Source organism: Cryptotermes secundus, unplaced genomic scaffold, assembly GCF_002891405.2.
Source record: "Cryptotermes secundus unplaced genomic scaffold, Csec_1.0 scaffold1171, whole genome shotgun sequence".
In the NCBI taxonomy this organism is placed as follows: domain Eukaryota; kingdom Metazoa; phylum Arthropoda; class Insecta; order Blattodea; family Kalotermitidae; genus Cryptotermes; species Cryptotermes secundus.
The window spans coordinates 172812-185512 of NW_019743669.1; the positions used below are offsets into that span (position 1 = coordinate 172812).

The 12701-nt window shown below is 42.9% G+C and overlaps 1 protein-coding gene across 6 annotated transcripts in view; it reads left to right on the forward strand.

Annotated features, from left to right (window-relative positions):
- The window catches only part of LOC111874242 (cleavage and polyadenylation specificity factor subunit 1), a 150656-nt gene that overhangs the window by 93072 nt on the left and 44883 nt on the right, over positions 1-12701 (forward strand). For all 6 annotated transcript variants that reach the window (XM_023869575.2, XM_023869574.2, XM_023869573.2 and 3 more), the window contains 2 exons: positions 1155-1340; positions 10955-11044. In XM_023869575.2, the coding sequence (XP_023725343.1) occupies positions 1155-1340; positions 10955-11044 (276 nt within the window). The remainder of the gene's footprint in view (positions 1-1154; positions 1341-10954; positions 11045-12701) is intronic.

A 12701-nucleotide genomic window follows, 5' to 3' on the forward strand; every position in this document is an offset into this window, starting at 1 on the left:
CCCACCACCACCCTTCCAACAAGCAAGCTGCACTTTCTACATTGGTGCACAGGGCCAGAGCACTGTGTGATCAAGACAGCCTAAATGCGGAGTTGGTGCTCCTGAAGGATGTATTCAAGAGGAACGGATACAACAACCGGCAGACCTACAGAGTTCTCAACCTTCAGCCCAACATCAGCCGGCCTGAAGACAAACCGGGCTCAGTCGCCTTCCTTCCCTATGTCGGGACCATATTCAACCGTATCAGCAGAGTGCTGTCCCGGCACAACATCAAAGCAGTGGGTCTGCCTCCATACAAATTATCCAATTTCCTCCGGCCGGTTAAAGACAGCCTGGGCCTAAGGACACCGGGCGTATACAGTATCCCATGCGAGTGCGGGAAAGTCTATATTGGGCAGACAGGCCGCTCCGTGGACACGAGTTTGAAGGAGCATCAGCGGCACACCCGTCTCGAACAACCGGACAAGTCGGCCGTAGCTGAACACAGCATCGAACTGGGACACCGCATTCAGCTTCAGAATACCTCCATCCTCGCCACCAAGACGCGCTATATGGATCGCATCATTAGGGAAGCCATTGAGATCGAACTGCATCCAGGGAATATGAACAGAGAGGATGGNCTTGGAAACCTCTCATCTGTTTTCTTAGAAAACACCCATCGGGATATGACGCCAGATCCAGAAGGCCACACAGGCCATGACCAACCAACATAGCAACCACCCCCACCCCCCTCAGCTTACGGATTAGTGCCCAGCCTTTAACCTTGCCTTTCTCTCCCCTACACAAAAACACGCTTGTCCCAGCTCCCTTCCCCTACCCCTCCCACACTACTGCTTTCACTTGTATACTTGCCCTTCCCCCCTACACTCTCTGCTCTCACATATCTGTGTATTTCCACACAGTCTGCTTTTACCGGTTCTCACGGTCTCTCCGCTTGCAGAATTCTTATATTTTTTCTTCTACCCTGAAGATGGAGGCGATACGTTCCTCCGAAACGTCGGTTAACACCACATATACACGGTGCCAATTCCCAGAAGACTGCTTTCTTCATAGTCACCGCCGTGAAAGCCTCAAATCTTACATCCATTGTAATGTTTTAATACATGGCTTAATTGCATGTGCTGTATTATCATATTCCATGCTTTATTGTACAGGCAGAGCTGCGCATTGGTGTGCTGCCAACACATCTGTCATATGATGCACCATGGCCAGTAAGGAAGGTCCCACTGCGCTGCACACCCCACTTTGCAACATACCATTTGGAGAGCAAGACGTACTGTGTTGTGACAAGTCTGGCTGAACCCACCAATAAATACTACAAATTCAATGGGGAGGACAAGGTCAGTATATTTCTTGCACTAATCAGTTTATCCCTGTCCCATATCTGTATTATTATGACATATTAACCCACTGGTGATATGCTGGTGACTTATTTCCAGCTGGTTAAAAATAAACCACTGATGTTTCATTAGTCCGTATCTCCCCCCCCCCATTAAGTGGTAGCAAATTTGGTATGCCATGTTTAGCAAATGAAAAACAAGATATTGTAACGTGTTTACGTTACCGAAGACGCCGTAGAGATGGTTAATTGGGTTTATTTAACAATCTACAAATAACGGCTACAATTAATTATCACAATATCACGGGTTTCCACACTTTACAAACCCTACAACAAATCTCTTAACACTGTCTTCACTTGTCTTCACGTACTACTAACGCGGGAGCTATACAAGTCTCCCTGAAATACACACTCCNCCAGGTTACGGGGGCTCGGCTATCTTCGGCTCCGCTCGGCTCTCTTCGGCTCCGCTCGTGACGTCACCGCGCGTTGCGCATTGCGGGGTGATTACTCGCCTATTACGCGAGCGCTAAGTTACTGCTACGTGGAGCTGGGGCGGTAGGGATCAACATGTCACAATATTTTCTTCCCACCTTCCTCCATATTTTAAGAATTACAAACTGGGCGTCACCATGAATTCATATGCCAAATTTTTTATATCAATTTTTTATCTATTAAAGTTTTACCAGTTTGATGCCAAAATTTGCTGTGTGCCCGTCCCCCCCAAACTCAAATTGTATGTGTGCCAAATGGGTAATTTTGATGTTGTGACATGTGAAGCCAGTGCTAGGCAACAGCTGCAAAACAAGTAACTGTAAACAGCCATTTCTAAATAACAAACAAACATGTTTCTATGGCAGTGAGAGAACAGCAATAATGGAAGATATTTTCCATGCAGTCCATGCCGAGGTGATATAACCAGGACCAGTTAGCAGTAGCAGTCAGTCAGAGAACAGCTGGAGTTCGGTCACTGTAGCTGTTGCTATTGGAAGCTGGTGGTTGAGGCTGGGGACAGTTTGGGAACCCAGAGGAAGGGGTACATCCACTGTTGGAAGCCGCTGCCAAGCAACAGCAGTAAAGCCATGACTGTGGACATAAGTATGTGTGTATGTGTAGTAGTGAACTATAAGTTGTAGTCACATGCTCTATGAAAGTGTGCAATATATCCGGTCATCAATCTGAAACCTGTCTATAGACATTCTGTTATGTGACAGCTGGTGTCGGAAGTTGGATCAGATTGATTTAATGATCGGACTGAATTGCTGAACTGAAAATGAAATCAAATGTCTCCCAGATGGATATCCACCAAGCCAAAACCAAGTAATCATGAGGAGTTGATAACTGCAGTGATAGCCAGTCCAGTAAGGATGGAAACCATGGGGGAAAAATTGAAGGTCATGGATTTGAAGGTGAAACCAGAATAAATTGAAGGCACAGTGGAAACTGACAAGCTTTAAAGGACCAGTCTAGCGACTAACATCTGGCTGTGAGGCACCGCGGACGGCTGAAGAAACGGCCTTGGCAGAAGGTGGCCATCAGCAGTTGACCCACCATGCCATTCCTGCACTGTAAGGGTCACGTTCATGAGGGACTAGGCAGGGACATTTTTGCAAGAGGAACTCATAAAGCATGAACACCTGTGAGGAGATGATGGACATGCCAGGAATGCAGCAATGGAATATGAGACTGAGACTTAAGGGAGCAACTACAACTGAGGAAGGAGAGCACATCCCACAGGATCTTCAGGAAAACCATAGAACTGGAGATCGAAAAGCAAATAGTCAAGCCTTCAACTGGGCTGTGGGTAGTTAGTGATTGGACATTATGGAGGGGCTCAGCACCTCCATAATGAAAGCCCAGCCCGTGGAAAAGAAGAAATAGCAGTATGCCTGTAGGCTATTCAGAACGTTAAGGAGGAGGGAACAGTGTGGCATGTAGACCCATTGCTAGGCAACAAGTGCAAAACAAGCAGCTGTACAAAAGTCACTGCTAAGTAACCACCTCACAAACAAGCATGTTTCCAAAACCTGTCTGTAGTTGCTCCATCGCATGACAATATTTATGGCATTGTGCACTTCATTATAACACTTTGCGGACCGGTGGCATATTTTTATGCCCAGCACTTTTGCCGGACCTGTGGCTTATTATTATGATTTTAGGACACATTATGTTGAAACACACTATACCTTGCACTGGCGCCAGGCAGACGCATGGTGCTTGATAGACCTCTTGAATGTTTGCTTTGTAGTCAGTAACATGATCCCGCTGTTTATGTCCCAACTGTTTTCCTTTAACACTCCAAAAGAAAATGCCTTTGTTCATCTTCCAGCTGCATGCACCGGGCAGGAAGTTACTAGTGCAAAAGTTTTCTCGGAGAACAAGAAATATCTGACTTGTTCTTCGATGAGCTGTCTGACGTCCCTTGTGAGTCTGCTAGTGATAGCGACTCACAATCTGATGGTGAGTGTGGCAGGGGTAAACAAAAGATTGTGGCCACAGACAGTGAAAGTGAAATTGAAAGTGAAAGTGACGGTAGCTCCGACAAAAGTGAGGGTAGCAACATTACGGGGACAACCACATGGCGAAAAGTAGACAAAACGCCTGCTTTGAGACAGTTTGCTGGAAATCCAGAGGTGAAGCAAATACCATCGGACCCAACACAAATGTCTGAAGTAGCAGAACTCTTTTTTTGGAGCTAGTTTCTTTGACCGGGTCCATCAACTTCCACCCCATGCAGGCCTCATGTGGACCCCCTGGGCAACTCTCGGCTGATATGCGGAAACATACCCTTGTGAAAATTGTGAAGAGTGAACATGCCAAGGGGAAGCAGCCTTCTAGGTGATGCCATGTTTGCACAGTACACAACAAAAGGAGTATGACTGTCTACATGAGCAAGTTCTGTGTAATGCCACTTCACAAAGGGGAATGTTTCCAGAAATATCACACTCTCAAGCACTTCTAGGAGCATTGGTAAGTGTTCTCCAAAAATTTTAGTTCATAAAATTAATTAGGAGATTTTATATCAATTTTTAAAGTGAACAGTGCACAAGTTAGGGTAGTAGGTTTAAAAATGCCGGTCCCCAGGGTGATTTAAATATTTCAATCGCCGGTCTGCAAAGTGTTAACGCACTGTGGACCAGTATGCCTGTAAAATTAAAAACCCCAGTTCCTAGAAGTTCAGTAGTGCTCCATGGAATCAGATCTCTCACAGCAAGAACCTTTATACAGTGGAGCATGTCAGAAACAAGACCAGAGATAATGGAAGCAAATTTGTTTTCTACATTGATACAGAATCAAATAAAAAGGAATTGTGTGCAGATCTCACAGCCATCAAAGAAGAGACCCAAAATATTTATGATTTTGTAAGAAGTGTTTAACCTTTAACGTCCGAATGGCACATATATAGGTTGCAAGCAGCAAAACTGGAGTTGGCCGAATGATGTGTACATAGGTCGCAGGACACATGCTCTCTTTGGGAGTGCTGGCAGTTTGACCTTGGGTTGGAAACCAAAACATACCTACGTGAGGTCATGTCAGTGGTTCATTCCTTAGCTCTGAACAAAGAAATTGTTTATCACGGTACTGGTTTCGATACTATTTACGTTTAGATATGACTGTTTATGACCTGGTCAGCCAAATACAGCCCAGCCTTGTTTCAAGAACTGATGAAATATTTATCGGTGCTTGCATAAGAGCACTTGCAGAGCCTTCAAGGAAGTCTGACGCATTCAAGGATTGGTTTTCAGTGGCGTATTATCAGTCAGGAAGTCAGTGTCAGATTGTCTAATATTTCTTTATCAGTTAGAAAGTCAGTGTCAGACTGTCACATATTTTTTTTATATATCATTTTTATTTTGCGTCTTTGAAGAGGTATAAACCCACTGAGCCAGTATTACTTTGTGAGTAAAAGACATCCTCACCACTGCGACTTTCAGTATGTGTCTGACTGGCACGCTTTTCGACTAGTATTATAATTACTTTGCATCACTATTTTGCGAATATTACCAACAGGTGAGAGTGTCGCTTTGTCAATCAACATAATTTATTCGATTTTGCTAGAAACCCCCCCCTCCTCCAGGATGATTCTTCAATCACACAAGCCGAATATCATGGTCAGTGGCGTTTCTAGGGGGAAGGCCAAAGTTATCAGGAGGTCCAACTGAGTTGACTGGAGGTGAAACATTCACAACACTGGCCAACCAAAGGGAAACAAAGTCGTTGTGTGTTTCGCTAAATAAGAAAAGCAGGAGCACTCTCTTCTATTGTAAAAAGTGTGATTTTTCTCTGTGTGAAGTGGACTGCTTCGAGAAGTGTCACACGTGTCAGTGTGACTATCATAGTGAAGTGACTGTGAACTGAAACTGTGAGGTGACGCAGTTCAAACTCACGTACAGTAATATTATTGTATTATTGATGTGTTCCAGTGAATTCAGATTGCTCCTGGCTTTTCTGGGCCTTGCTGATAAGATAACCTAAAGCAACACTGAAAAAGAATGGTGATAAGACACCTCCTTGTTGTGGACCATTTTGAATAGCGGAAACATCAAATAAATGTTTATAAATCTAACCGCTTTTACAATGTAGCCACGCTTTTGGAGCCACCTTTAAGCACACTTCCCATACTTCATCACATATACACTTCACTCACTTCCCTTTTCACTTTAGGATTAACCATTACTCAGTTGCTCACCTCGAGTCATCTGATAATGGCTCCGATGTATTATATGGATATGGAGCCATGCTGGGTTGGGTTTCACTTGTTAAACAATCCCTTACCTTATTGTAGATTCTCCCTGAGGTTACTGCAACTGGGTCGCCCTATAGTTGCTGCAGATATCAAACTCTAAAATCCAGACATCGGAGTCTTGGGTGCCATTTCCAGTCAGAGAACACAGGATCTTTCTCAGGGCTTTAACACCACCTTGGTTCCAACAAAAGAGTCAACAAACCCAAACAATAATGTTGCGAAATACTTAATACTTTATTCAGATTCTCACTTTACATAATTAACTATACTGATGGCTCTGATTTGGTATAGTTCTTTGTGTGAAACATTGAGAAGCCAGACAGTAGCTGACAGGAATAATTCTTCCACCTGTTTATGGATTCCTCTAGAAAAAATTCTTGTGGTTGTCTGCGCAACCATTCATGCACCACCTGCCGTACCTCTTCATCAGAATGGAATTTCTTTCTTCCCATCACCCTCTTTGAGTGGCCCAGACATGTGGTAATCTCTTGGGGCTAGGTCTGGTAAGTATGGTGGATGTGGAAGACACTCAAAGTGCAAGTCTTGGATTGTTGCAACTGTTGCATGGGCAGTATGGGGCTGAGCATTGTCATGTTGCAAAAGGACACCTCTAGTCAATAGTCCACGTCGCTTTCATCTGACTGCAGGTTGAAGATGATTCTTCAAGAGATCTAAATATGAGGCACTGGTGTTAGTGTTCCCTGAGGCATGTAGTGCTCCAAGAGTAAGCTTCGTTCGTCCCAAAAGAGAATCAGCATAATCTTCCCTGCAGATGGCTGAGTCCGGAACTTCTTGGATTTTGGTGATGAGGAATGACGGCATTCCTCGCTCGTTCTCTTTGTTTCCGGTTGCTAGTAGTGCACCCAAGTTTCATCGCCAGTAACGATTCTCGAAAGGAAGCCATCACCTTCTGCTTCAAGGCGCCACAGAAGTTCTTCACAAGCGTCAACACATCATCGTTTCAATTCTGGAGTCAGCTGCCATGCCACCCACCTTGCAGACATTTTGTGAAACTGGAACACATCATGAATGACATGGTGTGCTGATCCGTGACTCACGTTAAGAATTTCGGCTGTTTCATCCACCGACACTCAGTGATTCTCCATCACTAGGGTTTCAACTGCTGCAATAGACTCAGGGGTCACAACTCTGTGTGCCTGACCCGAGCGAGGTGCATCTGCCACAGATGTCACACCATTTCTGAATTTCCTACTCCACTCGTACGCTTGTATCTGTGACAAGTATGCGTCACCATACTGAACCTTCATCCATCCATGAACTTCAATCAGTTTTACACCTTCACTGATCAAAAAACAAATGACAAAACATTGTTTTTCTTTCATGCATGTACATAGTGGAGCAGCCATCTTCAAACCAGCACTGTGATGGCGTTCTGTTTGTCTGCATTATACTGCCACCCATAGGATACTCTTTATAGCATTGGTAACATGTCTGCCAACTTATAGGACAATGGCACGATATTTTGAATTTTTATCTCAGTTTCACAGTTTTCATTTGACTCACCTATGTATTAACCCCAGTATGTTTGAATTGTCACCAGTATATAAATAACAGAATTATTTTTAAAATGGACTCTAGTAACTGTCTAATGATAGGCCACGCCATAGCTGAAGCGGTTAGTCACTAGCTTCCCACCGCAGCAGCCCGGGTCTGGTCAAATGGGATTTGTGGTGGACAAAGTGGCACTGGGGTGGGTTTTCTCCCAGTACTTCAGTTTCCCCTGCCAATCTTCAATCCACCAAATTCTCCATCATAATCACAAGGGGCAGGTACAAGAGGCCAATCAGTGGCCGCCGTGCTGAGTGGACCCAGCGAAACTATCTAATGATCATGTAACAGTATACATTACTAACTGATAGTGATGCACCCTGTTTTCTGAAGTGGCATGAGAATACAAGTCTTACATATTCTTCATTCACTGCTTAGCATCCTGTTATGTACATCACTTCTATATAAATAGGTCCATCGATCGCAGCAGTTTTACACTATTAATAAACAACTGATTGACTCAAATTGTCAATAAAATCAGTCTATTAAGATGATCTTTCATTATGTGTCTTGGTGCTTTATGACCATCATTAGGCATTTATAAGCAGCAAAATGTGTCCATGTTCATTAGTAGACTGTGTCACCCATTGCAAATAGTCTTGTTATATATTTTTTTTATGTAGAATTACAGTGTTTAAATATATTGAGATACTTGTCTAAAATTAGTAGACCTTATTTAAAGTTATTTTTCTAAAAATTATCCTGTTATAGATAGTGTGACATATTTGCGCTATGCAGGACACCCCACCTTCCAGCGGTGATGTAATAGCATCGGAGCAACTACTGCTGCAACAGTAAACAGGCCAGTCAACACTCTGTTCCCCTCCCCCGCGGTGATGTAACGGGGTATACCGTGGTTACTACGCAGCTATAAACAACTCAGCAGTGTTCCCCAGCAACGCCTGTAAACACGGCGTCACACAACAGGGGAGCTCGTGCAATGACTGTTGTTGTTGTTGTTGTTGTTGGAGAGGGTGGGTTTCCCCATGCACTTAGACCAAATATTGGTCCATTGTGCATCCCCCTGTGATATTCTACCAGTCTCTATTCCCTACTGGCACTGGTGCGTGCCATCAGTCCCGACTCAGCCAGCGCGTTCAGCCTCTACTGGCTCAGCTGTATCTCGATGCTTCCCCCATCTACCAGAGGCGTTAGAGACTACTGTTGGGCAGGAAATATCCTTCAATTTGGCTCAGAGTCCCCTTGGGACATGAGGTTCTTTTACGTGCCGTAAAGCTACGACACGGGAACCACGGCTTAAAGTCCCTCCCGGAGGACTTGTTCCCTGAATTTTTCCGCCCTTAAAAATTCCACGACCTCCACCAGGTTTGAACCCGCATACCTTGAGTCACGAGGTAGGAACATTACCCCTAGACTACGGAGGCCGCTTGCAATGGCTGTTGCTAGGCAGTCGGTAAACACGATGTTACGCAACAGGGGTACCTATCACGTAACTGTTTTCTGTGTTGTCCGTGCTGAGCCTAAATAAGGAGCAGTGAACACTGTTCAGTAGTGAGTGAGTAGTGAGTTACTAGAGAGAGAGTAACCAGTCAGTTGCAGTCTAGCATTTGCCGGAGTGAATGTAAGCATTAAGTGTGATACTGCTGATGGCAGTAGTTGTGTAATTGTGAATTGTGTAATTGTAAGAGCGAATGTTCAATAAATTTGCTAGAACCAAGATGGCGTGAAGTTATTTGTCACATTATATACCCAACACGTGACAAAATATAGGGAGTTTTTAAGGTGGACTGGAGTAAGGGGAATGGTGCATGTATATATAAAGTATTTTTTAACTTTTTGCCCTTTATGGGTACATGGGTATTATAAAAGTGTGCACTATTGGTGCTAATGGTCGCATATGGTTTTTTTTTGGGGGGGTGGGTGTTAAGCAGTGTATTTTTAATTTTTGATCCTTTAGAGTAATTGTTGATGTTATGTGAGTGTATGTTGTTGGTGGTCATGGCCCTGTTCTGTCTTGTTTTGGTGGTTTGTGCTTTTTTGATGTTCTGTGGTAGGCTCACTGGTCATGTTCTTATTTGTTCTATACTGATTAAGCCATTATGTGTGTTAATGGTACTACTTATGAGTTTTTGTTGTATGCTGATGTCTTGTGGTAGTTTCATGAAGTTGTTATACAATATAAATTAACCACACTAGATACACAATTAGATACAGCACCACATCAGTAGAAGCAATGAAACTACACTTCAACAGAAGACCAGGAAACAGTACCATAAACGAAACTTCCATATGCAAATAAAAAATGACCAATGAGCCTACCACAGAACATCAAAAAAGCACAAAAGCAAAAGCACCACAAACAAGATGGACTGGTGCCATCACCAACAACATGTACTCATAATGTCAACATTTACAGTAAAGGATCAAGAGTTTGAAATACCTCACTTAACTCCCCTCCCCAAAAAGAAAAACCCCATGTGCGACCATTAGCGCAAACACTGCACACCCATGTAACACCCACATCCCCCAAAAGGGCAAAAAGTTCAAAAACACGTTATATATACACACACACACACCATTCCACCTTGAAAACCTCCATACATATAAGTAACAATTTTAAATAAGCTTGACTAAATTGAGACAAGAATCTCAGCATATTTAAACACTGTAATTCTATGAAGAAAGCAGTCTTCTGGGATTTGGCACTGTGTATATGTGGTGTTAACCGACGTTTCAGAGGACCGGTTCTCACGGTCTCTTCGCTTGCAGATTTCTTATATTTTTTCTTCTACCCTGAAGATGGAGGTGATACGTTCCTCCGAAACGTCGGTTAACACCACATATACACGGTGCCATATCCCAGAAGACTGCTTTCTTCATAGTCACCGCCGTGAAAGCCTCAAATCTTGCATACTGTAATTCTATATGAAAGATTTTACATGACAAGACTATTTGCAGTGGATCTGTTGTGGCACAGTCTACTAATGAATGTGGACAATTGTGTTGGTTATAAATGCCCAATGATGGTTGTAAATGACCGAAACATATAATGAAATATCATCTTAATAGACTAACTGATTTTATGGGCAGTTTTGAGTCTATCACTTGTTTACTAAAAGTATGAAATTGTTGTGATTGACAGACACATTTACGTAGTAGTCAAATATTCTTGTTCTTCCTGTTTAATACAAACTCATTCATTTTGTCTTTCAGATGTCTCCCTTCCCCTCCCCCCTAAAATACTGATTAGCTTCACATCTTATGTCAAAACACCTCATTCACTTCATCTCTCTTATTGCCTTATAGCAGTTTGTCTTAAAATGTTGCCCATGTTTCAGGAATTGACAGTGGAGGAGCGAGATGACCGTTTCCCATTTCCAGCACAGGAGCGGTTTAGTATCTTACTATTCTCACCTGTGTCATGGGAGGTAAGCCCCAAACAGCGTACTGTTGTGGGAAGGACAGCTTTACATAGTATTGTCATGTGTATGAGAGACTATGAACTTGATTTGGATTGATAACTGGATTTATTGAACATTTACAGTTCGTAACTACAAATAACTATAGCACTATCGCTAATTTACACACTCAAAAATTCACTACAGCATGCAGTAAGTCATCTCAGTCTGCTGTGTCTTCACCTCTTGTTGCCTAGTAACGTCTTCCAGTGCCATAGCTTCGTCAGCTTGAGTGTTCATGTCCTAATTGGCCAGTGACTATCTGCCAACTAACTTAACTCTAGACTTGTCCTGCTTGTAACACCTCTACACTGACTGCACAGAAAACACCTTTTCCAGCAGCTCTTCTGTTATTGCATCATGCAGCTGTCACATTGACCACATAGAGAACCCCGTTTCCCAGTTAATTCAGTGGTGCATGTTAGGAATCTGCTGCCTAGCAATGGGTGTTGTTTATAGAGTCGTTACTTAACAACAGGTCTACGTGCTATACAATATGCAACAGGTGGCCTGGCATAGATAGAGAAAAGAATTAAATGTACCACACATTTTCTTGATATCTTGTATCATGTAACTGCTTTTCTGCTTTTATATGTATGTAATGAGGACACAGAATGACAGTTTTGTCATTTTGCCCACCCTAGTAGTACTGAGTGTGCATTGGACTCCATAGTCCATTGTATATATTATAGGCTTTCGTGAGACTGCCTCTTTCATTTCAAGTTGAGAATTTGGAAGAACTTTTAAAATCGAGACAACAGTTTTCTGCAGTATAAACATTTTTTCTATGGTAATTTGTAACACTGTGCACTTCTTTATGGTGCACTAAAGTGTACTACAACATGAACCTGAATGAAAGATGATTCTGAAGCAAGACAACTGCCGACTAGGAAACATATCTGCAGAGAAAAAATAATTTTATGAATTAATGCTACAGTATTACTACAAACATGTGAAAGGAAACAAACATTGTAAAAGATGTAATACATGACGTTATTGAGTTAGGTCCCTTCATTAAATCACTAGTCTTTATTCAGCTTTCTCAGTCTCTGTTCACCATTCCTATTGTCTGCCCCAGCTTCATTGTCTTTACAGTACCTACATTCTCTCCCTCATCTGTTGCTCTCACACTCATGTTTCCGTCAACATTCCCAACTTATCATGAGTGCCATCAAGTTAATCAGATATACAGCTCTTTTTAGATCCTTTCACTGTCACTTCTGAAGAGATATATTGTCATGATCTTGAGCCACTGGCACAGTGGGGTTACACTGGACTTATTTTCCTGATGTCAGAACATGTCCCCCTGCCAAGAGCCATTTGAAATACAGTTGTTTCAAGGCTTATTCACTGCATGAATTGCAGTTTGGATATCCAATGTTAAGTGACTTTTAATGCATCCAGCTGAAGCATTTCTCATTTTGTCAACAGTTCTCATGACCAGCAAACTTGTAACCAATCCCATGTTAGTCTTTTATTCACCTTTCCCTTTCTTTGACACTAGTGCAGTTTTTCATTTCACTATCACAATTGGTAGTAGTTTCATACTAGGCCGCGCCATAGCTCAAACAGTTAGTTGCTGGCTTCCCACTGCAGCAGCCCGGGTTCGATCCCAGGTCTGGTCGAG